Source organism: Atta colombica, unplaced genomic scaffold (assembly GCF_001594045.1).
Source record: "Atta colombica isolate Treedump-2 unplaced genomic scaffold, Acol1.0 scaffold46, whole genome shotgun sequence".
Taxonomy (NCBI): domain Eukaryota; kingdom Metazoa; phylum Arthropoda; class Insecta; order Hymenoptera; family Formicidae; genus Atta; species Atta colombica.
Genome location: NW_017259535.1, coordinates 913166 through 928009, shown reverse-complemented (window position 1 = coordinate 928009; position 14844 = coordinate 913166). Strand labels below are relative to the sequence as shown.

Here is a 14844-nt window from a genome sequence, read left to right as displayed (position 1 = left end):
ATATATATATATATATATTAGATGTAGTAAAAAGAAATCCATTATTTTTCCATTCAATTTCATACAAAAATAATGGATTTCGTTTTACTACACCTAATATATAGAGTGTAAAAAAACTTAACGCTATGTTTTATTAGCCTTTCACTTTCTGATCTGATCAAACTTTAAAAACTCAAGAAATTACGGAAGTAATATTAGATTAATTAAAGATTATTTAATCGTATTAAAAAAATCGCGATGCTAAAAAAAATAATGCTATGATAAACATTTATACGGACATTATATAAGGTTTTATAAAAGTTATCTTTCTGAAATTTTCTAAAAAATATAAAAAGAAGTAGGGACATAAAATAGCCGTCATATTATTATGATCCTAATGGATATGAAAATATTTTTGCCTCATTTCATATCATATTTCTTTATACCCTTATAGTGATCTCTATATACAAATTTGTATTTTAGAAGATCAAGATATTTATACATAAGGGATATTACATCACTATATGAAATCTTTTTTTTTTTCCAGGAAAAAAGGTTTCTGTAAATTATGTAAGGTGATTCTCTTCTCACGGCTATAAAAAGAGGTTTCGAATAAAAAGATTAAATATGAAATTTAGAAAGGTAATTTTAAAGGGAAAAAGGGGTGCGTTTTACATGTACTATTTTCTTATGTAATTTAGTTACGGCTAAACGCTGAAATACAGAAATTTGCACTAATACATAATTGTACTAATATATTTGTACAAATTATTTTTTTAGACTTTTCCTTTCAGTATTTTTTTGGACTTTTCCTTTCAGTATTTTCCTGTTTAATAAAAACTCTTGTCAAAATAAAATATAAAATAAAATAAAATTATACTTTATCACTATATTATTCTAGCATATTTGTTTGTTAAACATTTTGCTAAAACATTTTGTCAATTTTACTCAATCGTTTCGGATATAGAAGAAAATGACTACTTTGTTTATACAAACACATTTATTTCTCAGCAAGTTATATCAGCAGTTTCGTTCAGCTGTCGTATATAATGGAACGGTAATGTGATTGTCGCACCGTGGTTTCGATCTTCTACCATGGCACATTTAGCTACCGCAGCTTCATGGTGATGGACATACCTAATTTTACCATCACGTACGCAACTGACCGCATGCTGTTCTTGCTGAGAAATTAGTGTAGACCCTAGTACCCTTTCCGTGGTCGATAGGTACTACAGGTCAATAGTCTCCTTCAACGAATATCAAACACTTCAATTAGTAGACACATTCATTCCCCGTAGTTTATCGGAAACACAGAAAGCAAAATTGTGCTAAATTGAGGAAATTAGCATTTTCTCAAGTTAGCATAATTGTATTTTTACACGCGCTACATGCTTATCAACTGAAAAAAACGTTCGGAATATGGATAACACACAAAACAAAACTCGCGGCCTAAAAAAAAAAACAGATGTTTTACTTGCGGGGAAACAAAATTTAGGAGAGCAGAGAATATATTCATATTTTGAATATAGGAACAAAAGCAAATATATCAAAAATAATATACATATATTTTCTATATGTATGTATTTTATTTCTTCAAATATTTTTTATGTTATACGACGCAAAATTATGAATAGAATTCTGTGTCGAATTTGGTCGCGAATTATAAAATGTCTAAAGTGGGTTTAACATATGGAATATAACATATGGAATTTAAAATGGAACTGTAATAAAATTACGGTTTAACAAAGAAAATTATAAAATTCGTAACATGTTTAACATTTTTTTCTTCATGTACTATACCTAATATACATTTAATATTTGTTATATGAGAGATTCTTTTACAAATCGAACACTTAATATGGGGTAACATTTTTAATTTACTACAAAATTTTTTTACGCATTTTCTATATAATAAGTCGACACGTGTTTTGGCAATTTTTTTTGTCAATATTTTTGAAAATATTGAAGATTCAAATTTTAAAAACTCGCCTATTATATGCATTTTTTAAAATCGCGATAACTCCATTTCTATTCATCTTACGGAGTTCGAATTCATTTTAAAGATAAAAGAATTATCTATATTTACGTATTCATTATTACTATAATTATTGTAAATTATGATTATTATAAATAATTAAAATACTTAAAGTTTTCCTGCTCAAGGTCACCAAAATAAAAATTAAAAAAAAATACATCATATTTCTCGTTAAATTTTCTATAAAAATCATATTTTTTAAAATGATCATTTGATATTATCTGCGTGGGAAAAAATTTCTGCGGGGCGGCGATGAGCGGCTTTTCATTGTACCCTAATACCAGTAAGCAAAAGTAAAATATTTTTCATTGCACGAAATTAGTACAAATGCAAATATTATGAAACAATAAATATAAAATGTAATACATAATATTTAAAATAATAACATGGTTAATAAATAATTTACATTATTCGCTGATTTTCAATTTAGTTATTCACTTCTTTAAAATAACACATTACCACACTTCTTTCTTTCCTTATTTTCGATTCATTAACCTATGTCGCAGTCATATTATGACTGCAATCATTTGTTTTCTTTATTTTAAATTATTCACATTGTTATCATTATTATTAAAGTTATTATTATATATTATTATCATCAAAATATCATCAATTATATTAATAACAATTTTACTATAATCATTATTTTACCGAACTATAATAAATAAAAGTTGATTATATATATTATCTTTTTAAATTTCTTTTAGTTTCTTGCACACTTACTGATGGGTGCAGTATGACAGCTGACTCAGCAGCCAGCGCCTGGAAATTTTCTTCCACGCAGATAATATCAAATGACCATTCTAAAAAAATATGACTTTTATAGAAAATTTAATGAGGAATATGATGATATTTAAAAAAAATTTTATTTATGGTGGCCTTGAGCAATAAAATGACTTTAAATTTAATTGTTTATAATAATCATAATTTAACAACAATTATAGTAATAATGAAATATAGAATTCTTTTATCTTTAAAATGAACCCAATTTGGACACTTCGTAAGATAAATAGAAGTAGTTATCGATTTTAAAAACTGCGCATAATCAGCGAGTTTTTAAAATTTTAACCTTCCGTATTTTCGAAAATATTGACCAAAAAAATATTGCCAAAATATATGTCGGCTTATTTTATAATATAGGAATATTAAAAATAGTTCAAAATAAAAAAATGTGATCCCATATTTTTTACAAAATCCATTTGATTTGTAAAAGAATATCTCATATACGTTAAGATTTGATTATTGGAATCAGTATGCAATGCTTATGTTTGTTTTAGCATTTCTTCAGGATATTTGCAGTATTTACTGTCCATAAAACGTGGAACTCAGATCAAATCAAGAAAATATGTTAATCAATTATCAGACCACATGTGTTATTCATTTCTTTTTCGATACACAATGTTTGATTAAATCTCAAAAGATACACTACAAATAAAAAAATCTTTTAATTTCAATTTTATGAATTAACAAATAAAATGATATATTGCATTAACCATTTCCATTTTTAATGTCGTAAAAAATAGAAAAAAGTAAATGCAATAGTATTTTATTTCTTCTGGCTATGATATATGATAAAAGTTTTTTTAATCTACTTTGAGATCGAATCTTTTATTCGATTTTTATTTCTCTTTCTCCATTTTGTGAGCAAAAGCTTCTTTTAATGCTACTAGCAAAGTAATTTGTTAGTGTATTTATGATCATTGACAAATAGTTACTTACTGCTCAGTGTCTGTAGGATCGTCACTGGATGCACGTAAAGCTGTATATAAGGTGACGATTACAGCTGGCACTGGCCATCCGAGTCCCATCAGCCAATTCACTAATTTGTGCTCGCTAGTGAATGCACTCACTAGCAACGTATGCAGATAGAAGCCTTCGCAGAGCATCCAAGCGTAGTTTGTTAATAGAAAGTAATGAAGGACTACGTGCAGAACGCGACAAGGTATCTGTAAAGCACACGATAGTTCATGAACGCCTCTTCAAAGTCAGTCAAGTCGTATTCGCTTATAATAGTCAGAGTAATTGTAAGTTAAAATTTAAAGTTAAAATGTAATCCGACAATATTTTCTGATGATGCTAATAATTCTTATTTTTTAATAAATCTATATTAAATAAATTGTTATCATTTTTAATCATTTTTTAATCACACCAACATATTTACCATCAAAAAATATTTTTTACATTTAATTTTGTATTTGGCTTAATAAATTCTATTCTATATGTTCAACTAATTAAAAAAAAATTTTTTTTTTAAATATTTATTTTTCACTAACGTAAACAATTTTTAAAATTTTTATAAATTATGACAGTTTCATTTGTCCAATTTATTTATTTCTTTTTCTTTTTGATAAGAAGCTAATCCCCTTGAAAAAGAAAAATATTATATTAAGTTTTAAAGTTTTAATGATGGCACAAATACCATTTCCACTGTTTTAATAAGCATCTTGAATTACAAATAAAACATAGATCCTTATCTCCTTTGTATCTTTAAATATCTTTTTTTTTCATGGACTTTTATTAAATTTTTATTCTTAAAATACATACGCCATTATTAAGTAGTAGATCCGCATTCGCTACTATGAACCTGTACCAGATCAGCCACAAAGCATTGTTGAATGCGAACGACGTGAATAGATTCATATGCAGTGTAATCCGTGCGCATCTGAGAGATCTATAAAGAAAATACTCTTCTCAATTGCATTTCTTTAAAGTTTTTCCAATAAATCCTAATTTTATGTTAAAAGACAACAAAGGAAGATCTAGAAAGAAGTTCACCGAACAATTGTACGTGAATGACATTTGTCTAGATTGGATCATTATTTAAGCTAATTTGATATTTCAAATAGAGTGAATAGTCTACTCTCAATAATAAGATTTATATATAAGATATAAAACGTCTTTTATTTAAATTCAATAATTCTATAATATATATAATAAATCTATGAAATAACATTTTAATATCTCTATAAAAAAAAATCTAAATTAAAGCTTTTAATATTGTCAAATAATACGTACTTCTTTTTGACTTTCATCTTTTAAGATTTTTAAAAAGTCTTTTTCCAGGGAAAAATCTGCGACTTTTATATTATTAAATTAAAAAGTTATACCTTTTCTCACAAGCGATCTAATTTAGATGTTTTTCAAACGCGAGATACCTGCAAAAGTAATTCTCAAAGTTTTTGAATTAACGTACTTCGGATACAAATTTTAATATCCTGTTGAAGTAACACAGATAATAACAACATCAATAAATTTTTAACTTACCGAAAATACGTGAGAATTCCTAAGGAAAGCAAGAGAGCTACCAAGGATATTGCGTATCCCACCTCGTAGATTCCACTTATACTTTGCTGCCACTATAAGCAAATTATCAAAAATTTAAACTTCTTGCATTTCTAGACTGTTCCTGATCATTTTTAAAGTGATGCCTTAATTTTTATTAATTCGTATCAGCGGACGACACAAGTTATAATCCTAATATATCGTAGAAAATTTCACAATTTTAGATTAAGGGTCGACTACGGTGTAGTCGAGAACGAGTAATGCGAATCTGACCCCAATCGTTTCTTTGATTAATTATCATGTCGTTGCAATCTCCGTTGCTCGTGTACTATAGAAGAGACTAACTACCACCTAGATTTGTTATATAACATTAATTCTTTTTTAGAAAGCATTCTTTCTAAAATGTTATAAGTTATGTTTTAAGATAATATGTTATAAGATATAATATGTTATAAGATATAATATGTTATAAGATAATATGTTATAAGTTTGATAGATAATATATCTTACAATTCATGTATAAATACAAAATGCTTATGAAAATTTGATTAAAACCGTAAAAATGTATATTTTTAAATTAATACATTGAAAAAAGTTATAAAATTTTAAATATTTTTACTTAAATAGTTTTATTTAATAGTTTTTTATTTAATTAATACTAATTAAATATTTATCAAATGTAAATGTATGTTTATATTTTGTATAAGTATATATATATTAATTTTATTTTAATATCATTTCTTTAGTAAGTATTTACATTTACTACAAGTAAACGTTTAGTCAGTTACTATTCAAATATTTATGAAAATTTAATAAATTTTTTTCAGTGTATCTAAGTTTTTTACTAAGTACTATGTAAGTTCAATTACTTTCAGCGCGTATCAAACAAAAAAAGATTAAATAAATAAGTTCTTTTTTTAACTAATGATTGCAGAATAAAAAGATAGTGCAACTACATAAAACTTGACGTGAGAAAAATATTTAAAAAATTAGTTCATTTTTTGTATTCTTTCTTTCTTTTTAACATATTTCAGAGCAAAAATTTTTGGATTCTACGGGCACAAAAATCTACATTTGTTATTCAGGCCTGTTATAACAACTTTTCACTGTAAATGCATTCTCGTAACAATATTTATACTTGAAACTAGCTTCTAGAATCCTATGGATTTCGTGTATGCCAGAAAGTCGAGAAGCCTCGGAGCTTAGACTAAAATTATAAAAAACCTATACAAGTCTCTCACGCAAATCCGTTTGCCCATTTTTTCGTTCAAAATATGCGACGAGCAGCGCAGTCGTTTCGCCTAGTATAGTCGTTTTAAAATTCATCCGCTTACGAGATCCTCCGTGTCCCTCGAGCCCTCTCGCAACCAACATACTTCCTTTACACCGTCGCATGCAAATCTTGCCACATCTGCAAAGCAAAATCCGCTAGTAATAGGGCTTCGTAACGTTGTCCTATGTATGACAAATGTCTGCCTAGCACGAAGTGTTTATGAGGCTCGCTGTCCGAAAATCTGCCTCATGACCTGCATCAAGGACGATGAAGGCTTGGAAAATTAATCGAGCTTGTCTTGACTACGGAAGGAAAATTTAGATTTTGACCGAGCACCTGAATGTGTAATCCACCTTGTTAAATACATAAAGTAACTAGAGAACTTCTGGTTTGCGACCAAAAGAATCTATTCTTGTATCTATTAGAAATGAATGATGATAGAGAGGGAAGACATTAACCCGTTGTTCCCAATGGGCTTGGAAGAGCAACGTTATTCTTAACCGCCACCATACGAACGTTATATTACATATTAATGATTGCACGAAAGCCTACAAGTCTGCGAGTTCACAGCCAGCGCTACTCATGGATAAGGTAGTGCAACTTAAATTACATGCAAATGTAAATTAATATTTAACTCTGAGTGTATAAATCTCTTTGCACCGGCGATTAATTATAAGCGAACACTCTCAAAACAATTAAGAAGAAATTAACAAAATAATAAAAATTACATATATAGATACATGTAGCAAATAGATACTTTATAAAACTGTAATAATTTGTTTTAACAAATTACATATATAAATTTTATGAAATATTAATTTGTTTCGGCAAAATTGTTCGAGAAAGTAATCTAATTTTTCGTAAGTACAGTTTATTACCATATATTATCAAAATAATAATAATTACATATAAAACAGCGAGAATAATTTTACTTTAGATGAGATGAAAATAACATTTTAATTTTAAATTTCTTATTTGAGAAGTCAAGTAATCCATAAAGAGAGCTAAAGTATATCAAAAGGAATTGCAATGCAATCAAAAGGAATTGAAAGCAAAATACAGCGAGTTCGCATCTTTAATTAATCCATACCTTTAATCGAACAGATGAATATAATTATGAAAATTAGTCCAAACCTTTAAACGGTTTTCACGCTGTGCCACAGTAGTCGCCGCTAAATAATTCATGAAGTTAGAGTATGCAGTCTGGATTCTCTAGGTTCTATCTTGAGATTACACGGCACTTGATACGATAATAGTAGGTGGATACGAGCCTGGGTCTCTCTTCTTCGAGCCGGTCCAATCGGATTAACACGGGTTCCGGAAATTATACTGTTGCATGCGGAGACACGATAAATTTTATCAACGCGAACAAAACGATAATTGTATCCCGCCGCTTCGCTTAGTTTATTATGTATCGATAACAGGGATTACACTATCTCCCACACTACATTGCAGCTTATTGTCATTTGCATTCGCGATCCCGTTAATATTAGGAGACAGATGAATCCTCGATTTCGTACGTGTCGCATTGTCGAATTGAAATGGAGCTAACCCTGTTTACCGATCGTATTGGATTTGGTTCGAAGTTCGCGATGCAAACGCAATGAATTCTCTCAAAATGTAACAATATTATATAATATCATCAATTTGACAACGAAAGTTGCAAATCTATAAAATAATAAATCGAAATTATATAAATGTATTTACATTTCATATTGCGTATTGTCAATTATTATAATGTATTAAAATTACAGTTGTTTTCTACCTACGTTTTGATATTATTAGGTGTAGTAAAAAGAAATCCATTATTTTTGCATGAAATTGAATGGAAAAATAATGGATTTCTTTTTACTACACCTAATATAAAATATTTCTGATATTATGTATACATATATTTCTTGTTCATGTATAAATGACACTAAAATTTTATACTTAACTATAATTGAAATCTACTAAATTGCAAGTTTATATTTTATTGTTGCGAGCGCGATAAATTTGTATTTTTAATAAAGTAGAACAATAAAACTAATTATATTATTGGCATATGCATAGAGGGGAGCTTTCAAACAAAACTCTCCGAAATTTTTTCACATTCAATTATAAAAAACGCAACTTTATTTCTGACTCTGAATAAATTTTTTGTTGTCACATAAAATATTTCTTTCTCCCCATTACGACTATGTAAGTAATTTCTGGAACTTCCGTTAATTAGTTTAGACAGAGTGTATAAAGAACATTTTTGAGCTAACAAACTGATATATATGCGCTAAGATATTAATGAGAGAATTTCATATTTCGCCTATACTTTCTTCAGGTAAAATATCGTGATTTAAAAATCTAATATTCTTCTTATTTAAAATCAGGAACGAGAAGGAGACATTCCAAGCTCTGAAATATTAAAAAAAGTTAAATTAATTTATTAACGCGCTATTTATGTAATAACAAAACTGATAATGACCCTTTAAAAAAAAATTCTAAAATTCAACTATAAATTATAGGTGTTATATCAATTTCATGTATGCAAAATGGAACATATTTGATATATTTTCTCTAGACGCAATCAGTTGCGTGAATGATGTCTATACAACACGAATAATAATGCATTGATCGTTGTTCGTCCATTAAAAGATTTTTCTACTTTAGCCCAAAAGATTGATGATTTACAGGAATTTTTTTTTAAGAAATAATAAATAATAATCCTTGCAGAGATTTATGTTTCATGTTTTCATGTATGTTATCAGAAACTGACTATTTTTAAGGTCATACGTCACTATTCAATAACTTAAAACTTCAATTTTTCAATGAAATTTAAAATATTTTCCAAATATATTTTCTAAAAATATAAAAAAAAAAAAGAAAATCGATATCTTCTAAAATATAGAAAGACTTTAATTATTATTTATTTCAAATTCTCCGAACAAAATATAATAACGATTCTATAATGCGACTCTTCTATACGAAGAGTCAAAGGAGTTTTCTGAACTAAATGTAATGAAAATACTTTTAATTTTCTCTATGCTTCTCTTTGCCTGTCATTAGTTAATTCCTGTAATTATCTCTGTAATAATTTAGAACTGGAAATTTAAGAGAAAGTTTCGGACTACTTGTTTTCCATGCGCAGAATATAAAAGGAAGTTCAGAATTTTCAAGAATTAAATTTCAGAGCTGCGAATAGATAGCGAAATCTTGTTTATCATTTAAACACAAGTTATTGCAAACGGCGTTTACTTAACAAGACAACAGATTCTATGATAGTGCAATGTCATACAATACGTAACAGTTTGTTGCAAATTTTATATAATCAAATTATACAGCTATTTTGTTCTTAGTTCTCTCTTGTCTTTACTAGAAGTGCGATAATATCTATCACATATTAACTGCTATGTAAATTGCAAACACTATAATAAAAAAAAATGTAATCTCTATCTGAGTATATCTGAGAAATAATCAATGTCATGCAAATATCACATGACATTTTATAGCAAACTGTATATAACTAAGTTGTGCAACTACTATTCAGTTTCAGTTTCTTTTTGATAAAAGTGTAATAAACATCTGTCACATAAATTAGTCTGAAACTTTATGTGAATTCTTTCGCAGAATTTATTTTTTCTTTTGAAACATAAAAGTTGCATATTGCTAAACGGTATAAGGTATGTAATACATGCACATTCTTTGTTACACTGTATTTTCAATTACGGTATATTCTATGCAATTTCATAAACAATGCTTTTAATATAAATGCGCTGCAAATAATTTCCTTTTAAAATAATTAACAAACAAAAGCGAACAGATTGATACGTTACAGATTGATAACGATGAGAATTTCAATCAATTTACGTGCTTTCGAAGAACGAGATTACGAGTATACAATTACGTTCAATGTATTTTAAGTGTATTTATTTGCATAAGCCGTTTTCTAATTTTATGATAATATTTGTCTTAGAGTCCAGATGTTGCAGATGTTAGAAACGCGAATCAATGATGATGCGTAAACGTTCATCGTGTATAGGAATGAATACAAAAGCTTTTGTCGCACCGTCGCAGCACTACGAGCGCAAAGAATCGGTTTCATTTAAACATGCAATGCCACATACGCGAGGAGAATTCAGTTCACGTCAGACACGTGTGAATTAAAAACTCTGGAATAGACCGCCATTTCTGCGAGAGGCAAATATATCACTATGTAATTTGCAAAACATAAAAAAAGGGAAAAAGGGAGAGAAAAGAGAGAGAAAGGGTGCGCACAAAGAGTAACTCGGTTACAACGGTGTATCATTAGCAGAGTCTAATGAATCCGTTTGCAATTTCGTGTTTCACAGAATAGCTGTCGAGACTAGAAGGATTAAGTAAACAAGAAGATTACTCAAATAGAAATTATTCAGGCAGATTACATAGCTGGACAAGAATGAGGTAGCTGTGGTACATGCAAAAATATATTCTCCTGAGCTTTCCGCTAAATCATCTGGCCTCGTTCTCTGAACCCGAAAGATAAGTGCGCGTCTTATTATGGTTTATAAAATACTGCAGGATATCTTCCACTATCGTGTTTCCTACAATAAATTTCTTACATTGTACGAATGAGTATAACCGTAACTGATGTAATGAATAATCGCCTCTAAATTATATTTATACAAAAGAGCACTCGGAGATATATCTATAAGTGTTAAATTAATTTTCATTTGACTACATACTAGAATAGAAAATTGGAAAATAAAAATCATTAAATCGTTTTTCACTTTTTTCAAGCTTTCCACAGCTATCGTTCCATAAAAATTATTACTCGATGTCTCGAATTTGTTTTCGTTTTACTTTACGATAGCAAAAGGATTGCTGTAAGAACTCGATTTAAAAACGAATTTCGTCACATTATGTTCGCAATTTTAGTAGTCGAGGCAAAAAAGAGCAGGTATCGACATTGACATGTCAATGCATGTTAGAAGTGTGAAATACCTTCACGATGGATATTCGTGATGGATACGAGAGAGAAAGCGGCTTCGACGCTTCGAGCGCGATTATGACGGGCCACATTCTAAAGGATGATTACGTTACGTGTGTCGGTACCAAAATGAAGCTGGTCCTAATGAATAGAGCGCGGCTCATCAAATACATGAGAAGGGTTGACACAGATGGTGTTACGTAAAAGCGATTTCTCGCAAGCGCGAAACGGGAAACGCTTCATATTATCGTACTGTCTCGTATGCGTCAAAGGCATGTTACCTTCCAACATTAATCTAATAAAAAAGCGGTGTCAAAAAAATCTTTCTAAAGAGCGTAACCAGTGACACGCAGGTTGCGATTATAAAATTTATCTATCTCGACGGAAAAATCGCTTTGCCATTTAAAGGGTTTTGGTACATCGGAAATACTTCAGCAGATAATGGACATTAAAAGGATAACGTTTAAAAGGATTTACGTATTGATAGAAGTTGGAAAATTCAGAACAATTTCATTGCTTGTTTCATTTCTATGCTTCGCGTTCTCTTTTTACTGAAATTTCCGGTGCGCGCATCATAAATCTCGTTTCACCGAGTCATGACAGTTGCAGAGACGAGAAATCAATTCTTCAAAAATAAATCGCGAGAAACTTTTTTTATCTCTCTCTCTCTCTCTCTCTCTCTCTCTCTCTCTCTCTCTCTTGCTCTCACCGTAATGTCATTATTCGAAATGACCAAAATATTGGTTGATACTCAAACGAATAATGTAACAGGCGCCATATCGTCCGTTGCAAGGTAGATTGCGAGGTCGCGTGATCGTTGAAATTGGTTCCTCTGTACAACGTTGCGATGCAAAATAAGTAATATCCTCTCTGTCGGATACAACGTGCGTGTCTTTCAAATATTTCAACAAACGCGTCCTATTCCGTTCAAACGATATTAGCTCTTGGAAAATATACTGGCTGATCGTGAACCTTCAGACAAAATAACGCGAAATCAAATCCGTGTCAGAACGGCGATGTCTCACAACGAGACTGAGAGAATGTAACTGGGACTCGCGTGTGAGAACTTGTATGTTATTTCCCAAAGGGATAAAGCCCCTCCTTTTCCCGTCAAATGGTTTTAACTATCAAATATCTTCAAAGATCGTTTGCGATTTCTTTTACGCGATTGTTGTAATGTTCTCAAATATTGAATTTTTTTGATGAGGCAAGAGAGAACTTTAATAACCAGTTTAATTTATATACGGACGGAGGTAAATATATTAAGAAATAGCTTACGCTCAGATCCTGTAGATTCACACAAGTTGTATAGTTGCTCCATATTTGATTTGATTCGGGATGACGGAACCACGTGCCATTCAGTTCGCAGTATTTATGCGCCATCACTGCAACAGAAATTGTTGAAATATTAAATAAGATGTATAATGTTGCGATATTGAGAAATGACATCGAAATTTATCGATTTTTAATTAATGCCGAACTTTAATGTCACGTTGGCGTCGGCTAATAAGATTAATGGAATTTTATTGCACGGTTAGTTATTTTACTACGTCATTTTTCATTAAGATTAATTAAAATTCCATAAATTTCTTTTTAACAAAGAATATTATAATTAACAGTATGATGTATTATAATGAAGTATATGTTTCGATTTTATTGTCCCATACATATGCAGACAGATAAAAAGATAAATTCAAAACATGCACTGAGAAAAAAATGATTAAAATTACCATATAATTTAATTATGATAATTTATAATCACTTTTTGAGACAATATAATTATATATTTACAGTTTTTTAACAATGCAAATATAGTCAATTGTGCTATTAATAATAATTACACACACTTGAAAATCTTTAGGTAACATATGTTTTAGTTATTATTATTACATAAATAATACAACTGAAAATAGATATATTCTCTATAATTGCAATTTTATTTATTGATGAATAAAAATGTTTATTTTATTCATCATTTTTGGTATTTTACTATTAATATTTGAAATTATTATAATTTATGCTAAAATGTATAATTTATGTTAAATTTTTCATATCTAAAAAGATTATACATATAAGATTATTATTATTAACATTTTAGCAATAATAATAATAAAAATAGAGCTCCTAACCACAATTATTTTATCGTACAATTATAGTGCACAAAAACCAAACACTTTTTTATTAATGCCTTAATAAAAAGAGAATTCATATGTGATTATATAATTGACATAGCGCATTGTTGTTTAAAAGAAAGATGAAGAGAGACGAAAGAAGAAATACTATATATCTATATATATCTTCTGACGCTAACTGCGTAATCATCCACAAAGTTACGTCCGCTTCTTGTCAAAGCTCGTTCAAACTTCCCAGCGAAACAACAAGCTAATTTAAAATTTCTCGATGCAGAGTAGTTTGTAAAAATTGCGCATCAACGTCGTTGCATCAAGAATCAAGAGTCGACAGTCCCCCATTAAGTGGATTGAGAGACGGGATTATTCCTCTCTGCGAATCCGTGGTTTAATAGTTCGCAAATAAAATAAAATGCAAACTTGAACTTCAGTTCACTTCTACGAAACGCCGCCTAGTTAAACTTATCTTTGGGAAAAATGTACTTTAATTCGCGTAAAGCCGCCTTCTGGCATTTTAATGCTCTCTTCGCGCTCTTTTCCGGACTTAATTAGCTAATAAGGTACTAGTAAATATCCGGAGTGTATGCAAGAAATGAGTTAATCTGTGTAATTACATTTCTACTTGCCCGAAGCACGCGATCTCTGATCTTTAGGTTCCATAAATAGAATGACGCAATACTCGATATGCAATTCTCATATGTAATACAATTTGTAAAAGTAGATAGAAAAAAATAGATAGCAGAGATATCGAAGTCATACATATTTTTTTGAATATTTAAACTAAAATTATTACATTTTCTAACATTATTACATTTTCTAACACTTTATTTGATCAATTATTTGGTTGTTCTAATTTTTATTATTATTGTTGCAATTTAACGAACGTTATTTTAAATTTATGTATTCATACATATTTTTTGTGTATTTAATTGTAAATATTAGAATTAAAAATATATTCTCTTCAGCATATATATATATTTTTAATTCTAATATTTACAATTAAATACACAAAAAATATGTATGAATACATAAATTTAAAATAACGTTCGTTAAATTGCAACAATAATAATAAAAATTAGAACAACCAAATAATTGATCAAATAAAGTGTTAGAAAATGTAATAATGTTAGAAAATGTAATAATTTTAGTTTAAATATTCAAAAAAATATGTATGACTTCGATATCTCTGCTATCTATTTTTTTCTAT

General features: G+C 29.0%; 2 protein-coding genes across 5 annotated transcripts in view; one reads left to right on the top strand and one right to left on the bottom strand.

Annotated features, from left to right (window-relative positions):
• Positions 1 to 14844, bottom strand: part of LOC108691381 (calcitonin gene-related peptide type 1 receptor-like) — a 128033-nt gene that overhangs the window by 9046 nt on the left and 104143 nt on the right. For 3 of the 4 annotated variants that reach the window (XM_018199093.1, XM_018199095.1, XM_018199094.1), the window contains exons 5-8: positions 12787 to 12893; positions 5279 to 5370; positions 4559 to 4685; positions 3734 to 3960 (exon numbers count right to left, since the gene is read on the bottom strand). In XM_018199093.1, the coding sequence (XP_018054582.1) occupies positions 3734 to 3960; positions 4559 to 4685; positions 5279 to 5370; positions 12787 to 12893 (553 nt within the window). Of the gene's footprint in view, positions 1 to 3733; positions 3961 to 4558; positions 4686 to 5278; positions 5371 to 12786; positions 12894 to 13819; positions 13841 to 14844 lie in introns of those variants that run through there. The other variant, XM_018199096.1, reaches the window with a different exon arrangement.
• The window catches only part of LOC108691376 (esterase E4-like), a 37148-nt gene continuing 32410 nt past the window's right edge, over positions 10107 to 14844 (top strand). The window contains exon 1 of the mRNA XM_018199084.1: positions 10107 to 10222. The gene's annotated coding sequence lies outside the window, so the exon portion shown is untranslated. The remainder of the gene's footprint in view (positions 10223 to 14844) is intronic.